The 13,479-nt window shown below is 45.1% G+C and overlaps 1 protein-coding gene across 2 annotated transcripts in view; it reads left to right on the forward strand.

Moving 5' to 3' along the window:
- The window catches only part of cacna2d2a (calcium channel, voltage-dependent, alpha 2/delta subunit 2a), a 240,171-nt gene that overhangs the window by 189,163 nt on the left and 37,529 nt on the right, over positions 1-13,479 (forward strand). For both annotated transcript variants that reach the window (XM_036532940.1, XM_036532941.1), the window contains exons 9-11: positions 5,338-5,388; positions 6,118-6,217; positions 12,261-12,422. In XM_036532940.1, coding sequence (XP_036388833.1) covers positions 5,338-5,388; positions 6,118-6,217; positions 12,261-12,422 — 313 coding nt within the window. The remainder of the gene's footprint in view (positions 1-5,337; positions 5,389-6,117; positions 6,218-12,260; positions 12,423-13,479) is intronic.

Here is a 13,479-nt window from a genome sequence, read left to right on the forward strand (position 1 = left end):
AACCTTTCTCCTTGAAATCCCTGTGGCCCATCGGTTAGTTAGATTGTGTTGTATACCCCTCTATAAAATTGCAATGCTATGGCTTCATCGGATTTCGTCTGAAGGAACGCCAGTGAAAAAATAAAGACAATTAGCCTCTGCCTTTGCAGCTGTGTTCTCTCTGACTGCCCCCCCCCCATCTTCCCCCACTCCCCCCCCCATCTCCCTGCCCCGAGGAAAATTAATGGTCCAGCCGCCACACTTAATTGTCTCCAATTGCTCTGACATTAATTATTAACATTGCTTGATTGTAACGTCGGTACAGGTTATTAAAGGAAGGGTGTGAGAAGGATGGGGCGAAATGAGGGAGACAGTGAGGGGAGAGAGATGGAGAGTGAGCAAGGCACTGGAGAAAGGCACATAGACTTCTGTTACCCAACCGTTGCAAGGATCCCATTACCTCCTAGGTGCAATCCAGCATGCAGGCCATAAGAGATATTGATTTCTGGGGGAAGCCAATCTCACGTCTCTGTAAATATTTTGGCTTTGGCTTCTGCTGGTCAATTCCGCAGGGACCTGCTGTTCCAAAGGCATCATCACGGTAAAGCCCAGTATTATGGGTGGGGCTCTCTCTCTCACTTTCTTTCTCTCTCTCATGGTGCCCCTCTCTCTATCCTCTTTCACCCCTTCTGTTTCTCCTTCTCTCACCCTCGTTCCCCCCTTATTCTTTCAAAGAGCCAGGAGATGTGTTTCCAGCTGAAGCGTTAGAGTGTGAGTCAAATCTTGGTTTAATATTATCTCAGACGGCCTGACATCTTCCTGGGGAGTCATGATGGATGTCTGAAGAGAGGCTGAATTAGGAAGCACTAGGTCATTTTACTTCAAAACACTGTCTAAATGCCGTAGGCAGTTGTGCCAGCAGGTTTTGCAAGCTTCGGAAACGTGAGCTCAATACCTTACAGACCGTTTTGTTGGCGATCATTAGCTGGAAGCTGGTGCTAGTTTTTGTTGCCATTGTATTTGCATTTGTGTGTGTTTATTCAGTACAATCAAATCTGTAGGAATGGACTCATCACATTCAAATGTAAGATATTTTATTTCAGTTATATTCAGATCATTCAAATTTATTAAAAAATCATTCACACTCGGCCTTAATGTCCCCCACCCACTAAGAAATAATGCAATTCTAGAAGCAACTACTTTCAGAAACCCGGTAGCAGCAGCAGTAGTAGACCCCCTCTGCATTGCCTTCCCACCACATTTTATTTATTTTTTTACTTTATTTTATCTTAATTCAATCTTTATTCAATAAGTGCGCCTTGGGAGAGCGGGCTGAGAAAAACGGCAGCCCATAAAATAATAAAGCCCGTTGCGGCAATCTCCAAGGCAGCCAAAGAGAGACCGGCACTACCGTGTTAACATCGATAATTCCATCGATTCAGGCCCTTGGAATCCTACAAAATTCAAATGTAAAGCAGCGCACCTACACATTGTATCAGGTTGCACATGTACAGTATCATCTCAGAGAAATGCTATCAGTGTCATATTCAAGCCTTCCTGTCAACGTTAACGTACCAGTACTATTGCACCGCTACACAATAGAATGTATTTCATGAATTCAAATAAGTGCTCTAAGACACAGCGATGCACCAGAAATAGATAAACAACTTCATAAATTTTCCAACTGCTGGAAGAATGGGACATGAGATGACATGTGCGCGTTTGGCCGTGTTTCTCTCTTTTGACTGCAAATGTGTCGTATTCTGGTTTGGACGTGTAGGCCAGTGCTTCTTGCGCACATGTCGCAACCCATTTTGAAAACCTCAAAGCAGAATACTTGCGTCACTCTTTTACCTAATGTTGATAATAAACAAGAAAGCTCATCGTCAGCCATCCATTGTTATGGCAGCATGCACCTGTATGTGATGTTTGTTGGCTTTTCCCTCCTTCTGCCCTCTGCAAGAACACAAAGCACTGCCCCCCCCCCCCCCCCCCCCCCCCCGTTTCATGATAGATGTCCATGTTGAGACTGTGAGTGTAGAGGCCCGCTCAGTCTCCATACCCTGCTTGATACCCATTTTGAGCGTGTATAAAATTCATCTCTCCAAGCAGACTGGACATTCCATCACTGCCTGTGCTCTCCCTCTCTTTCTCCCAGTTTTGGCGCACCGCCCGCCAAGGCAGGCACACCTCATCACCCCAACCTGCTGCTGGCGGTGCCACCCATAAACATTAGTACTCCCTTTATTGTTGCTGGCGCTGTGCAGCCCCCCCCCCCCCCCCCCCCCACCCTGCGCAATCTATCACACTCTCCTGTAAATAAAGCCCCCCTCGCCCATGCTAATTTCTCTTATCATTCCCTTGCATTCCCCGCCACCATCCATCAGCACAGGCCAACCACAGAAAGCTTTATTTCACCACAAATCATCAAACTATAGAAGATCAGAAACATAAACCGCCGTTCCTCGTTTGTTTGGTCGCTCCAGAGACTTTCAATTTGGTTTGTGCATTATTTGCATTTCCGACTGGTTCTGCTTACATCAAGAAACCAGCCCTGGTTGCACTGCCTGTCTCACGGAGCCTCAAACAGCAGCATTCATCTCAAATGCCTCTCTCAGAATCATCACTGTTGTATTGCAATAAGTAGAATATTTGTTGTTTGTTCACTTAAAACTAACTTCTTGAATGTATATATTTTGCTTTGAACTGCTGACAGACCCATGCAGTGACATTTGAAACCAGGCAGAAGGAGGCAGCGCAGCGAGAGAGCAGCTCCAGTGGTATCTGAGACAGCTTATGTGGCAGGGTTTGTGACTGTGTGTGGGGAGTGGGACAAGGGAGGTACACAAGGTGCAAAGCAGTCCAGGGTGTGGGCAGCAGGTGGGCGGCTATGGATGCTGATTGGTTGGATGGGGGTGGGCGGGCAAAAGACACGGCCCAGCGCCGCACCAGCCAGACCCATCTGCTCATCACCTGGCCCTGGCACAGGGGAGCGGAGGTAATGACAGGGAAAGAACGCCAGCTCTTGGCAGCAGCGGAGAGGTAATTACAACGTGGAATCCATGCAGAAACAACACATCTGGATCCCCGACTTTAGTATGGAATGTAAAATAGCTGCTGATCAGTGTAGGTCCCTGGGTTTAATGCGGGATATAAAATGACTTTAGGATACCCACTGATCAGTGTGCATATATATTTTTATTAATTGGCTTTTTGTGGGATGTCAAGTTTTCCGTCACTCACGCATCAGACAGCTGAAGGAGACAGGGCTGACTTATATTTAGGGGTATGAAAGGGTGATCTGGGGTCTTCAAACCAGCACAGCAAACAGATTAAATAAATGAACAGATAAATAACTAAATAAAAATCTTACACACCAGGAGTGATTATTTCTCTGAAGGAGCAGCAAGAAAGGCTATACAGCTACTTACCACATTTAATGTGCCTTTTGGATTACGACCATCTACCAGAATAAATGGAAATGTAAAGGTAATGAGGCAGTAGCTTCCTGTGACAGAAGTGACATAGCAGGTCTGTTTGTGAAAAGATAGCGGTTGTAAGCATCATTTTTCATTCTATTTCTGCTTTTGCCATCCCTTTATAGTGTCATGAGAAGCTTTTCACTGCATAAAGCATACACATTTTCACAACGTCTATTCAGACAGATGAATCAAAGCTTTAGAGTACTGTAGCTACAGCCAATCCTTTTAACTCATCCCCTCTCTTGCCTCACTTCTAAGGGCAGTCCAGGACACACCCACTTCACCCACCGTATGTTTCTGCTCCCTTAAGAGAGGCTCTCACCATCATGTGCTGGCTCGCACCGCACCGTTCTAACTCTCCTTTTAGCGATTTTGAACAAAGCGGGACATGTGGCGTCCTCGTCTTCCAGTTGAGTTGAAAACAGTGTTTTATCTAAACAGCGGATCTTCACAGCGACAGCTTGGGGCTCCATCTCCCCTGAAGGCTGCCGACGTGGCCCACGTTTTGTTGGGCAAGTGGTGTCGCGTCAATAAGTATTTTCATAGCGCCATCTAACAGGAGAGAAGAGCCGTCTGTTCCTCAGACCTACTCTGCACTCTCTCTCCCTCCCTCTCTCTCTCACTCACTCTTTTTAAATTAAGATTTTAGTAATTAAATTGATAAAAGTCATGCCAATACGCTTCATGGTTCCAGACCCGATTCTGAATGCCACACAGACTCGTAGAGCAGAGGAAGTTCTACCTTTGATGTGGCGCTGTCTATTATTGAAAATAATTGGATTTTTTTCCCCCCACTCTTTCTTTTACCCTGGACATGCTCAGTTAATCCGCCTCTCCGGGCTGCAGGAGCCTAAGGGCTGCAGCTCACTCTATCAGGCAGCCGGCTGGCAGCGCCGCCCTGGTTCAGGCTTTGGCAGCTTCTTTTTTTTCCATAAACATGGGATTGGAAAGGCGAGCGGCGATGGGGGATGAGAGACAGGGGGGAGGGAGAGAGGTCAGAGGATCAGCGCGCAGGTTTGGGTGGAGCCCACCAGGGGCTCCAAGTTTGCAATTCAGGCGGTGGACGCTGAGTTTCAGATCAGCGGCCTCCATTTGAGCCTTGCCTGCCTCGGGGAGTTGGGGTGATGGGGGGTGGGGGAGTAGCGCCGACGGCCTGAGGAGCTTGGCGGACTTCGAAACGTACTGAAAGGACAGATAATGAGAAGGGAGGAAGAGGCTCAGATGAACTGTCTGCTCTCCCTTGAGAACGGACACCGCCGCGTGACAGCGGACCCAGGAATCAGAGCTATGGCGCGCAATTGTCCAACGCCTTTTTAAAGTGAGATCAAAGTCAGAAGCAGAGGTCCGTGAAGCCCATTTGTCATGTTCAAATCAAGTCAGACATAATGGGCTTTTAATTAGAAACAGATTGCAGTCGGTTCGGTGTATTTATATGCACTGTATAGGGGTCTGTGTGTGGATGGAGAGATGCTATTTTTCGCTGTTCCAAACTGAAATGTGCCATGTAAACATTGCCTCTCTGTGCTTTCATCTGCGCCTCAGTTTCTGGAGGTTTAACTGCTTTGTCATCCTGCATACAGGTTCACCGCGCCTCATCAGGAAGAATTAGAAAGCTCTGATACCACGTATCCAGTCCATTCCTATTTTGGAAACAGATTAGCAACCATAACGTGATCATATAAAACAGCTAATGTCTCCAGTTGACAAAGGGACTGACAGCATGTGTAATCTGTTTAACTCCGGACTAATGAATCACCCCGTCAACAGAGCGGTGTCGTCAGCAGTTCGCCTTTCTTTTGACTTACGCAGCACAATGCCAAGCCAAATGCCAGAGGACCCAGCACATGTCAATAGGTTGCCTCTCATTTCTTTCCAGGTACATCCAAGGGGCGTCGTCTCCCAAAGACATGGTCATCATCGTGGACGTGTAAGTGACCAGAGCCCTCCAAGCATGTTGATGTGGGTCTTAAGGTCGTCATGACCCATGTCACAACACACACAGTTAGGTACACGGGCAGGCACAGACAAAAATACAAATATACACTATCTATTGCTGTTTGAGTTTACAAAGTTCTTTCAATCCAAGATGACACTGTAAATGAAGGTTCTGTTCTGGTAGTTAGCATAATATAATAAATTACCTGTGTGTTATCAGATTTTTTACATATTATTACATTATGTGTTATGTACTTTTAAAGGGTCAGTTTGTAAATCTTGTTTATGATGTGTGAGTTTAAATGAGACACACTGCAGCTCCTGATAAGGCACGATTTTTCAGAGATTCTTAATGGAAATGATGGAAATCCTCTGTGGGAGCAGTAAAGTGTTGCACTGTGGGACATCAGGAAGCACAGAGGTCCCATATTAAAACAGTAAAGATTCCCATCTTGCTACCAATCATCATTTAATGCCCACTAAAGATGTAGCATTACAAGATTTGCTGAAAGTGGTGCTTCGTTTTGTGTAAACGCATCCAACACGGTTTATTGAAAGAATGTACACACAGGGAACGCTTTTCTGATGTTCCAGAATCAAAGAGGTCTATTATAGATAAAGAACTACATTCAAATACCCAGTATGGGCACCCAGTGTTTTCATAGCTTCTTTTAATGAGTAGAACTGTTCTCGTAATTCTGTTTCTTTGCTGACCTTTCAGGAGTGGCAGCGTGAGCGGACTCACGCTCAAACTGATGAAGACCTCAGTCATGGAAATGTTAGACACTCTGTCAGACGATGACTACGTCAACGTGGCCAGTGTGAGTGTGCACTCTGTCATAGAGGTCATGCCGTCACAGTGTCAGTGTGCGTATGTCAGTTGGAAAGGTAAATTTTGGTGTAGCCTGCAGACAGATGCAGCCGTAAGGTCAGTAGAATTTACTGTGTGTGTGTGTGTGTGTGTGTGCACTATAGTCTTATGAAGGAGTGGCCCCTGCATCTGATTACACGTCAGTACAATCCTGCTGTCTTATTAGAACGCAGAGTGAAAGCACAGAATTGCATCCATCTTGATATCCACTTTAAAAGGCAATAATAGCATTTTAAACTAAACAACGGGGAATAATCTGTCCCTTTTAATTTTATTCACTACTAAAAGAAAATGAGCTGCGGCTGCTGCCGCTGGGAACCAAATTAATTTATCTCTCTGCCTCTGTCTTTGTTCCAGCGTCTGTCTCTCTGCTTCTCTCTCGTTCTGTCTTTGCTTCACTGTCTGTCTGTCTGCTCCTCTGTCTGTCTCTTTGTCTCTCAATATCTCTTTTTGCATTATCTGTCTGTGTCTGTTCTGTCTGTCTCTCTGTCTCCCTCTGGCTGTCTGTCTCTTGTCTTTCTCTCACTGTCTATGTGTCCCTCTTGGTCTCTTATCGATGTCGTCTGCTTCCTGTCAGCTGTTTTCAGTGTGCTCCTGCATAAGGAGATCAGGGTGCGCCAAGAGATGAATAAGAATGAATCTTCACATTCTGAGATTCTCAGCACAGTTATACTTGTTCCTTGGTTTACACAAATGCTTTCAGTGCAGGTAGGCAGAAGACCATTTCCTTTATCGTGTTAATGTAAGCGATAGAGAGTGTGAGCATGGGCCCACAGCATGAGATTAAATCTTTACTTCATTACAGTCCATTCAAGGCCTGCAAAAGATAGCCACATCCATGCTGTGTGTGTGTGCATGTGTGTGTGTGTGTGTGTGTGTGTGCGCGCATGTGTTTGTGTGTGTGTCTCCTGTCCTGTTTTGGGTGCATCCGTGTGTTATGCGATATCACCTGATCTCAGGGAAGGGCAGCAAGTGAGAACGCATCAGAGAAAATGGCAATGAAGCAAGTCAGTGGCGGAGCCCTGTCAGGATAATCACCTCAACTGCATGCATCCCATGTCTGGGCTCCCTGGAAAGATAGGTATCGCTCAGTGTTTTAGGACCCGATACATCAAATAAATAAATAAATGCCATCAGATTTTTCTCTAACTCTTCCATTTATGGTAATTCCTTGAAGCAGCACGTGATCAGATAAAGAAGAATAGGGCCAAGTCTATTTGAAGCTGCAGGAAGTGAACAGAGGCAAAGGGTGGGGGGGGGGGGGGGCTTTAAAAGAGACCACAGAGCCAGCATTAATGTAAGATCAAATATTGTACACTGTCTCTCCTTCTGTCCATACTGCCCTTCTCTCTTCTTCCATCTGCCTTTCTCTCTGTCCATCCATTATGTTATGCCTTTTGACGCAACGTCACAGTATTTGAAGTGTATGCACTGGTATGAGGCGAGCTGGAGTACAAGATGCACTGACAGACAGAATCCTGAATGTGTGAAAACAGTGAGATGCAGGCAGACACAGTCACGCAAGCACACACACACACACACACACACACACGTTGATAATCTCTCCTAATCCCTAGCATTTAGTCAGTGTATTTCTCTAAATCCTAGCTATGAGAGCAAAAAATGAGCAAAGTAATCTGGGAAATAATGTGCCTGATTTTTGACCTTCCAGAAAAAAACAGTGAGTACAGTGTAAATCCTTCCTTTGTAATAAAGTGTAAATCTGCCCTTTTTTGGGGTAAACGTGGTTTATTTGGGAACAGTGTAAATATATTATTTATGAGAACAGTGTAAATCTCTCCTTTGTGAAAATTGTGTAAATCTCTTCTTTGTCAGCATCGTGTAAATCTCTCCTTTGCGAGAGCTGTGTAAATCTCTCCTTTTTGAGAACAGTGTAAATCTTGATTTCTTTGCTGTTATGCTGAAATTTGCTCCTGCTCAAACACATAGCTAACACACACAATGACACAACAACACACACACACACACACACGCGCGCGCATAGGCGACAGTGAGTACGTCCTCAGATGCGGTTCAGCTGTCTCCATCTGACCTTGGTTTTTCTGTCGCCTGCTGGCGATGCCCTTGTGTCTGTCACGGGGACACTTAGTTCCAGCCACGGTCAGTTATCCAGCAGGTAATGCTGTTTTTGTGGGACCGTTAAAGCCTTAATCAACCTTTAGAGCAGAGCCAGTGCTGGGGCAAAAACTGCACGTGAGAATGTCACGTGTACGTTACCTGCAGTGTAACAAGAGCACCTAGGGCTGTTCTTTAGACAACAATAAACCCAGGGTTAGTGCTTAGCTGGGCGAATAATGGACTTATAAGCTGTGCGAGTGCCGTTTACATGGAAATGTGCTCGGTACAGTGATCCAACCAAACATTTTCTCTGGGTTTAATTTTAAAATGTTTTGCTTTATCCAGAAAACTAATTTCACACTCCAATTAGATGCACATTTCAGATGTTTTTCTAAAGCACTGATTTCATCATGTTTTCTGAGAATGGAGTCCCCAAATGACAGATCATATTATATTCATTACCCCTACTTCTGGGTGTTGATGTGATTGACACGTCATGCATGTGTAAAAGAAAGATGTTGCCCCAATACTGTTGTTGCCCCGATTCTAATTACATTTGTATTTACAGACCCTGGTGATTAGATGTGTACGAGAGATAGTTACAAATAGCTGCTGTAGTTACTACAAACATACAGTAGTTGAGTGCATTAGATAGCAGAGGCTCTGCACAGTGCGTAGGTCATCATTTGGTGTGTTTTTTTGGGTTTGGTGTGTTATTTACTTGGTGGTCTAATGTTTTCCCGTCTTGGCTATGGCTACTTCCAACCCTAAGGCATCTGGATAGATGTTAGCTTATGATGAACAGGGTTAGGACTCCTAGTCAGAAAGTCAGGCCATTGTTGCTGGCCAGTAAATAAATGGCCCTATGATCTTTTTCTACAACAGACACTTTTGTGAAGAAGAAACAGCAACCTTACAGAGAAGATACATCACCTGAAATCCACTTCCTACCGAATAATTAGCACTCAACAAATGGACAGACACACATACACATAGACACATACACCAACACACATGCTCACACACACCCTTACATATACATATACATACACATGCATTCACTCATGCACACATGCATGTACACACACAAACACACACCATGCACACAGAAGAACACACACATACACACACACACACGCAGATATAAACACGTACCTATGCATGCACATAACCACGGGCTCCAGGAGGGTCACGTGTCCTCAGACCTGTATCAGGTTAGCTGATGGAATGTGAGAATAGGGCTGGTGGTTTGTGAAACAGGGAGGCTCCTGGGGGCTCGGTGCAAGATGGGTGTGAACATGACAGTCTGGGAAAGTGGAGTGGACGGGTATGATTAGGCAGGCGCCGCAGAGTATAAGCCATATTTACTCCCTTGGTTTGCCCACCGGAGGGGAGAGGGCCAAATGCATTGTGATGGCTGGCCCCTCCCTCAACACACGCAGCCACACGGACCAGGATCAAGGAAGCATTCTCGAGGTCACCTCCCTCTACATCAGTCCTTTTTTTTAGCACCTGCCCCAGGCTCGCCCCTACTGTTCACTTTGCCTTTGCAACTTGCACCGAGGCTGTGACATGCAGCTGAATAGCAGAGAAGCGGGAGATGACTGCTTCAGACAGGCGCTGAGGAGGAGAGAGGCTGTGATTTGGAAACCCGAAAAGAAGCCCTTTTTCTTCCAAATGCTTTGCGGCCTCTCCGACCCTTGTCCAGAAAAACGTCACCATCTTCCCCCTCAGCGGCAGCAAGTTCCCAAAGGAGAGAATCCTCAGGGGCAGTGCCCACCTGGCCACATAAGAGAATAGGCCTGACCTCACTTTGCTGTCGCCATCTGCTGCTCAAGTGCTGCACTGCAGCTGTGGAAAGATGAACTGACTGAAATCCCTGACTCTTTTACTCTTCAGTGACTCCTTAAAAGGAATAATGAAATCAGTTCTGTGGCACTGCAGGCCTTGACAATTCCAGCAGCATGTAACATGCAGGCAGACATAAACACACATACACATACACACACAGAAGTTGAAAACCAAAAAATCGAAGTGGTTTGTGAAAATGTCAGTATACAAGGAAAGGGGAGTGCTCCGCCCTCCCTACATCCCACCCCACCCTTTCCTCAACAGGCGGCCATGTTCCAGTCCAGCTGGTGGGAGTGTGCTAGTTTAAGTGGCATTATGATGTCACAGGTGTTTATTTAGCTTCTGTCAAACAAATGCCAAGGTTCCATTAATTGGCCACCCAGAGGGATCTCCCTCAGAGGAATGCTGCCAGCTGCTTACCCATCGTCTAAGACCAGTCCCCCACACCCCCCACTCTCAGCCCTCCACATCTCTGAACCCATCAGGTGTCCACACACCTGGCTGACAATGGGCTACCATGTGGCTATGCATTCATCTGACAGCTTTTTGCTCCCTCTCTGAGAACTGCCTTTCAAACAGATCGAATAGGACATGTCAGCTGGCCTGCCTTGATTCATAAGGGCCACATCCATTATCCACTAATAGCCGCAGATTTTGTGTAAATTAAGACATTTTATCACCAAAACACCTGAATATTTCATGTATTTAGCTCTGTTTTGAATCAACCATAGACTTAAATTTTACTCCTAGAAGGTGTTCTTGGCATTATTCATAGCAGGCCAAACGTTTTAGGGATGGCTACACTCTACTCTCCTGTCAGTGTTGAAATGTCTTTTGTAAAGGCGCGGTAAAATGCGATAAAACCTCATCAACACATACAAATGTCAACTTTTAACGCAGTAAATTTTTGACTGGTTTTGCTAATGCTCTGTCTGCAAAATGTCAAAGAATTGGAAGTGACCTTCAAGAAATAGAACATTAAAAATCTGACATTACTGGTGCTACTCTTTGGTGCTTCCAATCACGGGGTAAAGATGACAGTCTCATGCCATCCGTTTGGCTGCACTCATGTTTAAATCCGCTTGTTTTGCACAGCGCTGTCTGTGCACCTGTCCTTTGTGGGGATGCTGTAATTATCAGGGCTTTTGACAACTTGAGTGAAAACCAAACAGCTGTATCTACATCACTCAACAGAGGTGGAGGCTGTGGAGGTTAGAGGTCTCCCCCAAAATCAGCCCTGCTGGCCCAACCATATGCTTCACATGAGAGGCTCAGGGGTCAGGGCTGTATCCTTGTCCTTCCTGGACCCCACAATACAGATGACTAATGACATTCGTTGTAAGATGAGGTACAAGTGAAATACTTGTCAAGGGTCATAAGCTCTTTTTCAAATGTGGCCTTCAGTGTGACTTCTGTACATCTCATCTGTAAACATTTTTGCTCACCACAAAATATGACTCACAAAAAGTGTGCTGCTGTTGCTGATGAGCGTTATGTTATTTGAACACAAAAGATAAATGTTTTTTTTCCTCCCCTGACCAACACTTCCATCTTAGACAGACATCGCCACCCCTCCTTTACTGCATGTTTAATGAGCCTCACCTCTATGCTGCAAGTTAAGAGCTACTGGACTGAAGCAGGGTGAGAGCTGTAGATTGTGGAGCTTAAACCATATTTTACCAAAGGTCACAGAGGAATTGTTGGGGGTTGAAGTTCACAGCTAGGTTAATCCTTCACTACAGCCTCTAGCTCTGGAGGTTTATTCCTCAGCCCACTTTCTGAGCTCAGTCTGGGAAGTTCTGCAGTCTTGAAAAACAGGGCAGGTACACTCAGAGTTAATTACATGATTCACACACTTAATATTCTGCATTGGTACGTCTGCACGTATTTATGACAGTAGGCTAATTTTGGTTTGGATTAGAGGTCAAGTAGAGATAATGGGATTCTAAGATTTGTCTAGAACACTCATATTGGCTTCAGTTTCTTGTCATCCCTTCTTTCTCTCTTTTTCTCTCTGACTCTCTCTTTGTCTTTCTCTCCCTGTCTCGTTTTCTATCTAACAGTTCAATGAAAAGGCTGATGCAGTGGTCCCTTGCTTCACGCACCTGGTCCAAGCCAACATCCGAAACAAGAAGATCTTCAAGGAGGCTGTGATGCACATGTCTGCCAAAGGCACCACTGACTACAAGTCAGGTTTCCGTTTCGCCTTCAAGCAGCTGCTCAATGTAAGACACCAAGGCTGAGTATGGACCATTATTAAAGCATTTATTAACACATTAGTAGATCATATTTTTGAAATATTGTTCAACAGTTTGATTCTATTTTCAACACTGTGTGTTTCGAAGTGAAACTGTATCTACAGCAAAGTTAAGATGAGGATATTTAAACCATTGATGCCTTGAGCAGTTCACCCAAGTACACTGTCAAATCAAAACATGAGGGCCTGCATGTAGAGTGACTTGTTCTCTGTCATGTGAGTGCTTCCCAGAATGGCCTGTTCATTACTATTGGGCCACTGAACTGATCCTCTCCGTGTTTCCTCAGACCAACTTCTGTTCCTTCCTTCTGAGTGAGCTCAACACGACCCAAGTGTGACTTCATAATATTTCTGAGATCACCCCCTGCACACTTTCCTTTTGTATTTGTTGTCTTTTTTTTCAATTGTAGGCACGTATAGTCTTTGTAATATTTTATGTTCCGAGACAATATTGCAGTTTTTTTCAGTTCTGCAGGTTTTCCCGAAATCGATTATCGTTTCAATTGGAACGTCCACAAATCTCTACGTTTAGGATTTTCTATTTCCATTTATATTGAAAAGATTTAATTGTGCCATGGCTCAATGTGTGTTGCTGCCGTACACAAAGCGCGAACGGCCCCCTCGTAACCTCCTGCCGGGACGCGCAGAAAGCACTCCAGCTGTTGCTTTGTGTCCTTTTTTATTCTTCCTTTGTGAAAAGGCCTGTTATTTGAGTTTCCTGTAGAACACTTGTAAACGTGCTCCCGCTTGCTGTCAACATTCACGTGTGGCCAGGAGGATTGGTCAAAAGAAGTCCAGCGATCTCTTAAAAATCTCCGTATGCCCTAAATGTCAATCACAAATTGTGCAGTTTTTTGAAAATGTGTTGTTAGATATGACACACACCTGCATCCTAGAATTAGATCTTAAAATTGATAAGCAGAAGGCAGCAGGGCGAGCGTTCGAGGGTACGGCTACAACAGACTCACTTTAAATTCCAGTGGTGTGCAGCGTGAGTTTAAGCAGATTTGTGAGGAAGATGGCAG

This window comes from Megalops cyprinoides, chromosome 7, assembly GCF_013368585.1.
Source record: "Megalops cyprinoides isolate fMegCyp1 chromosome 7, fMegCyp1.pri, whole genome shotgun sequence".
NCBI lineage: Eukaryota > Metazoa > Chordata > Actinopteri > Elopiformes > Megalopidae > Megalops > Megalops cyprinoides.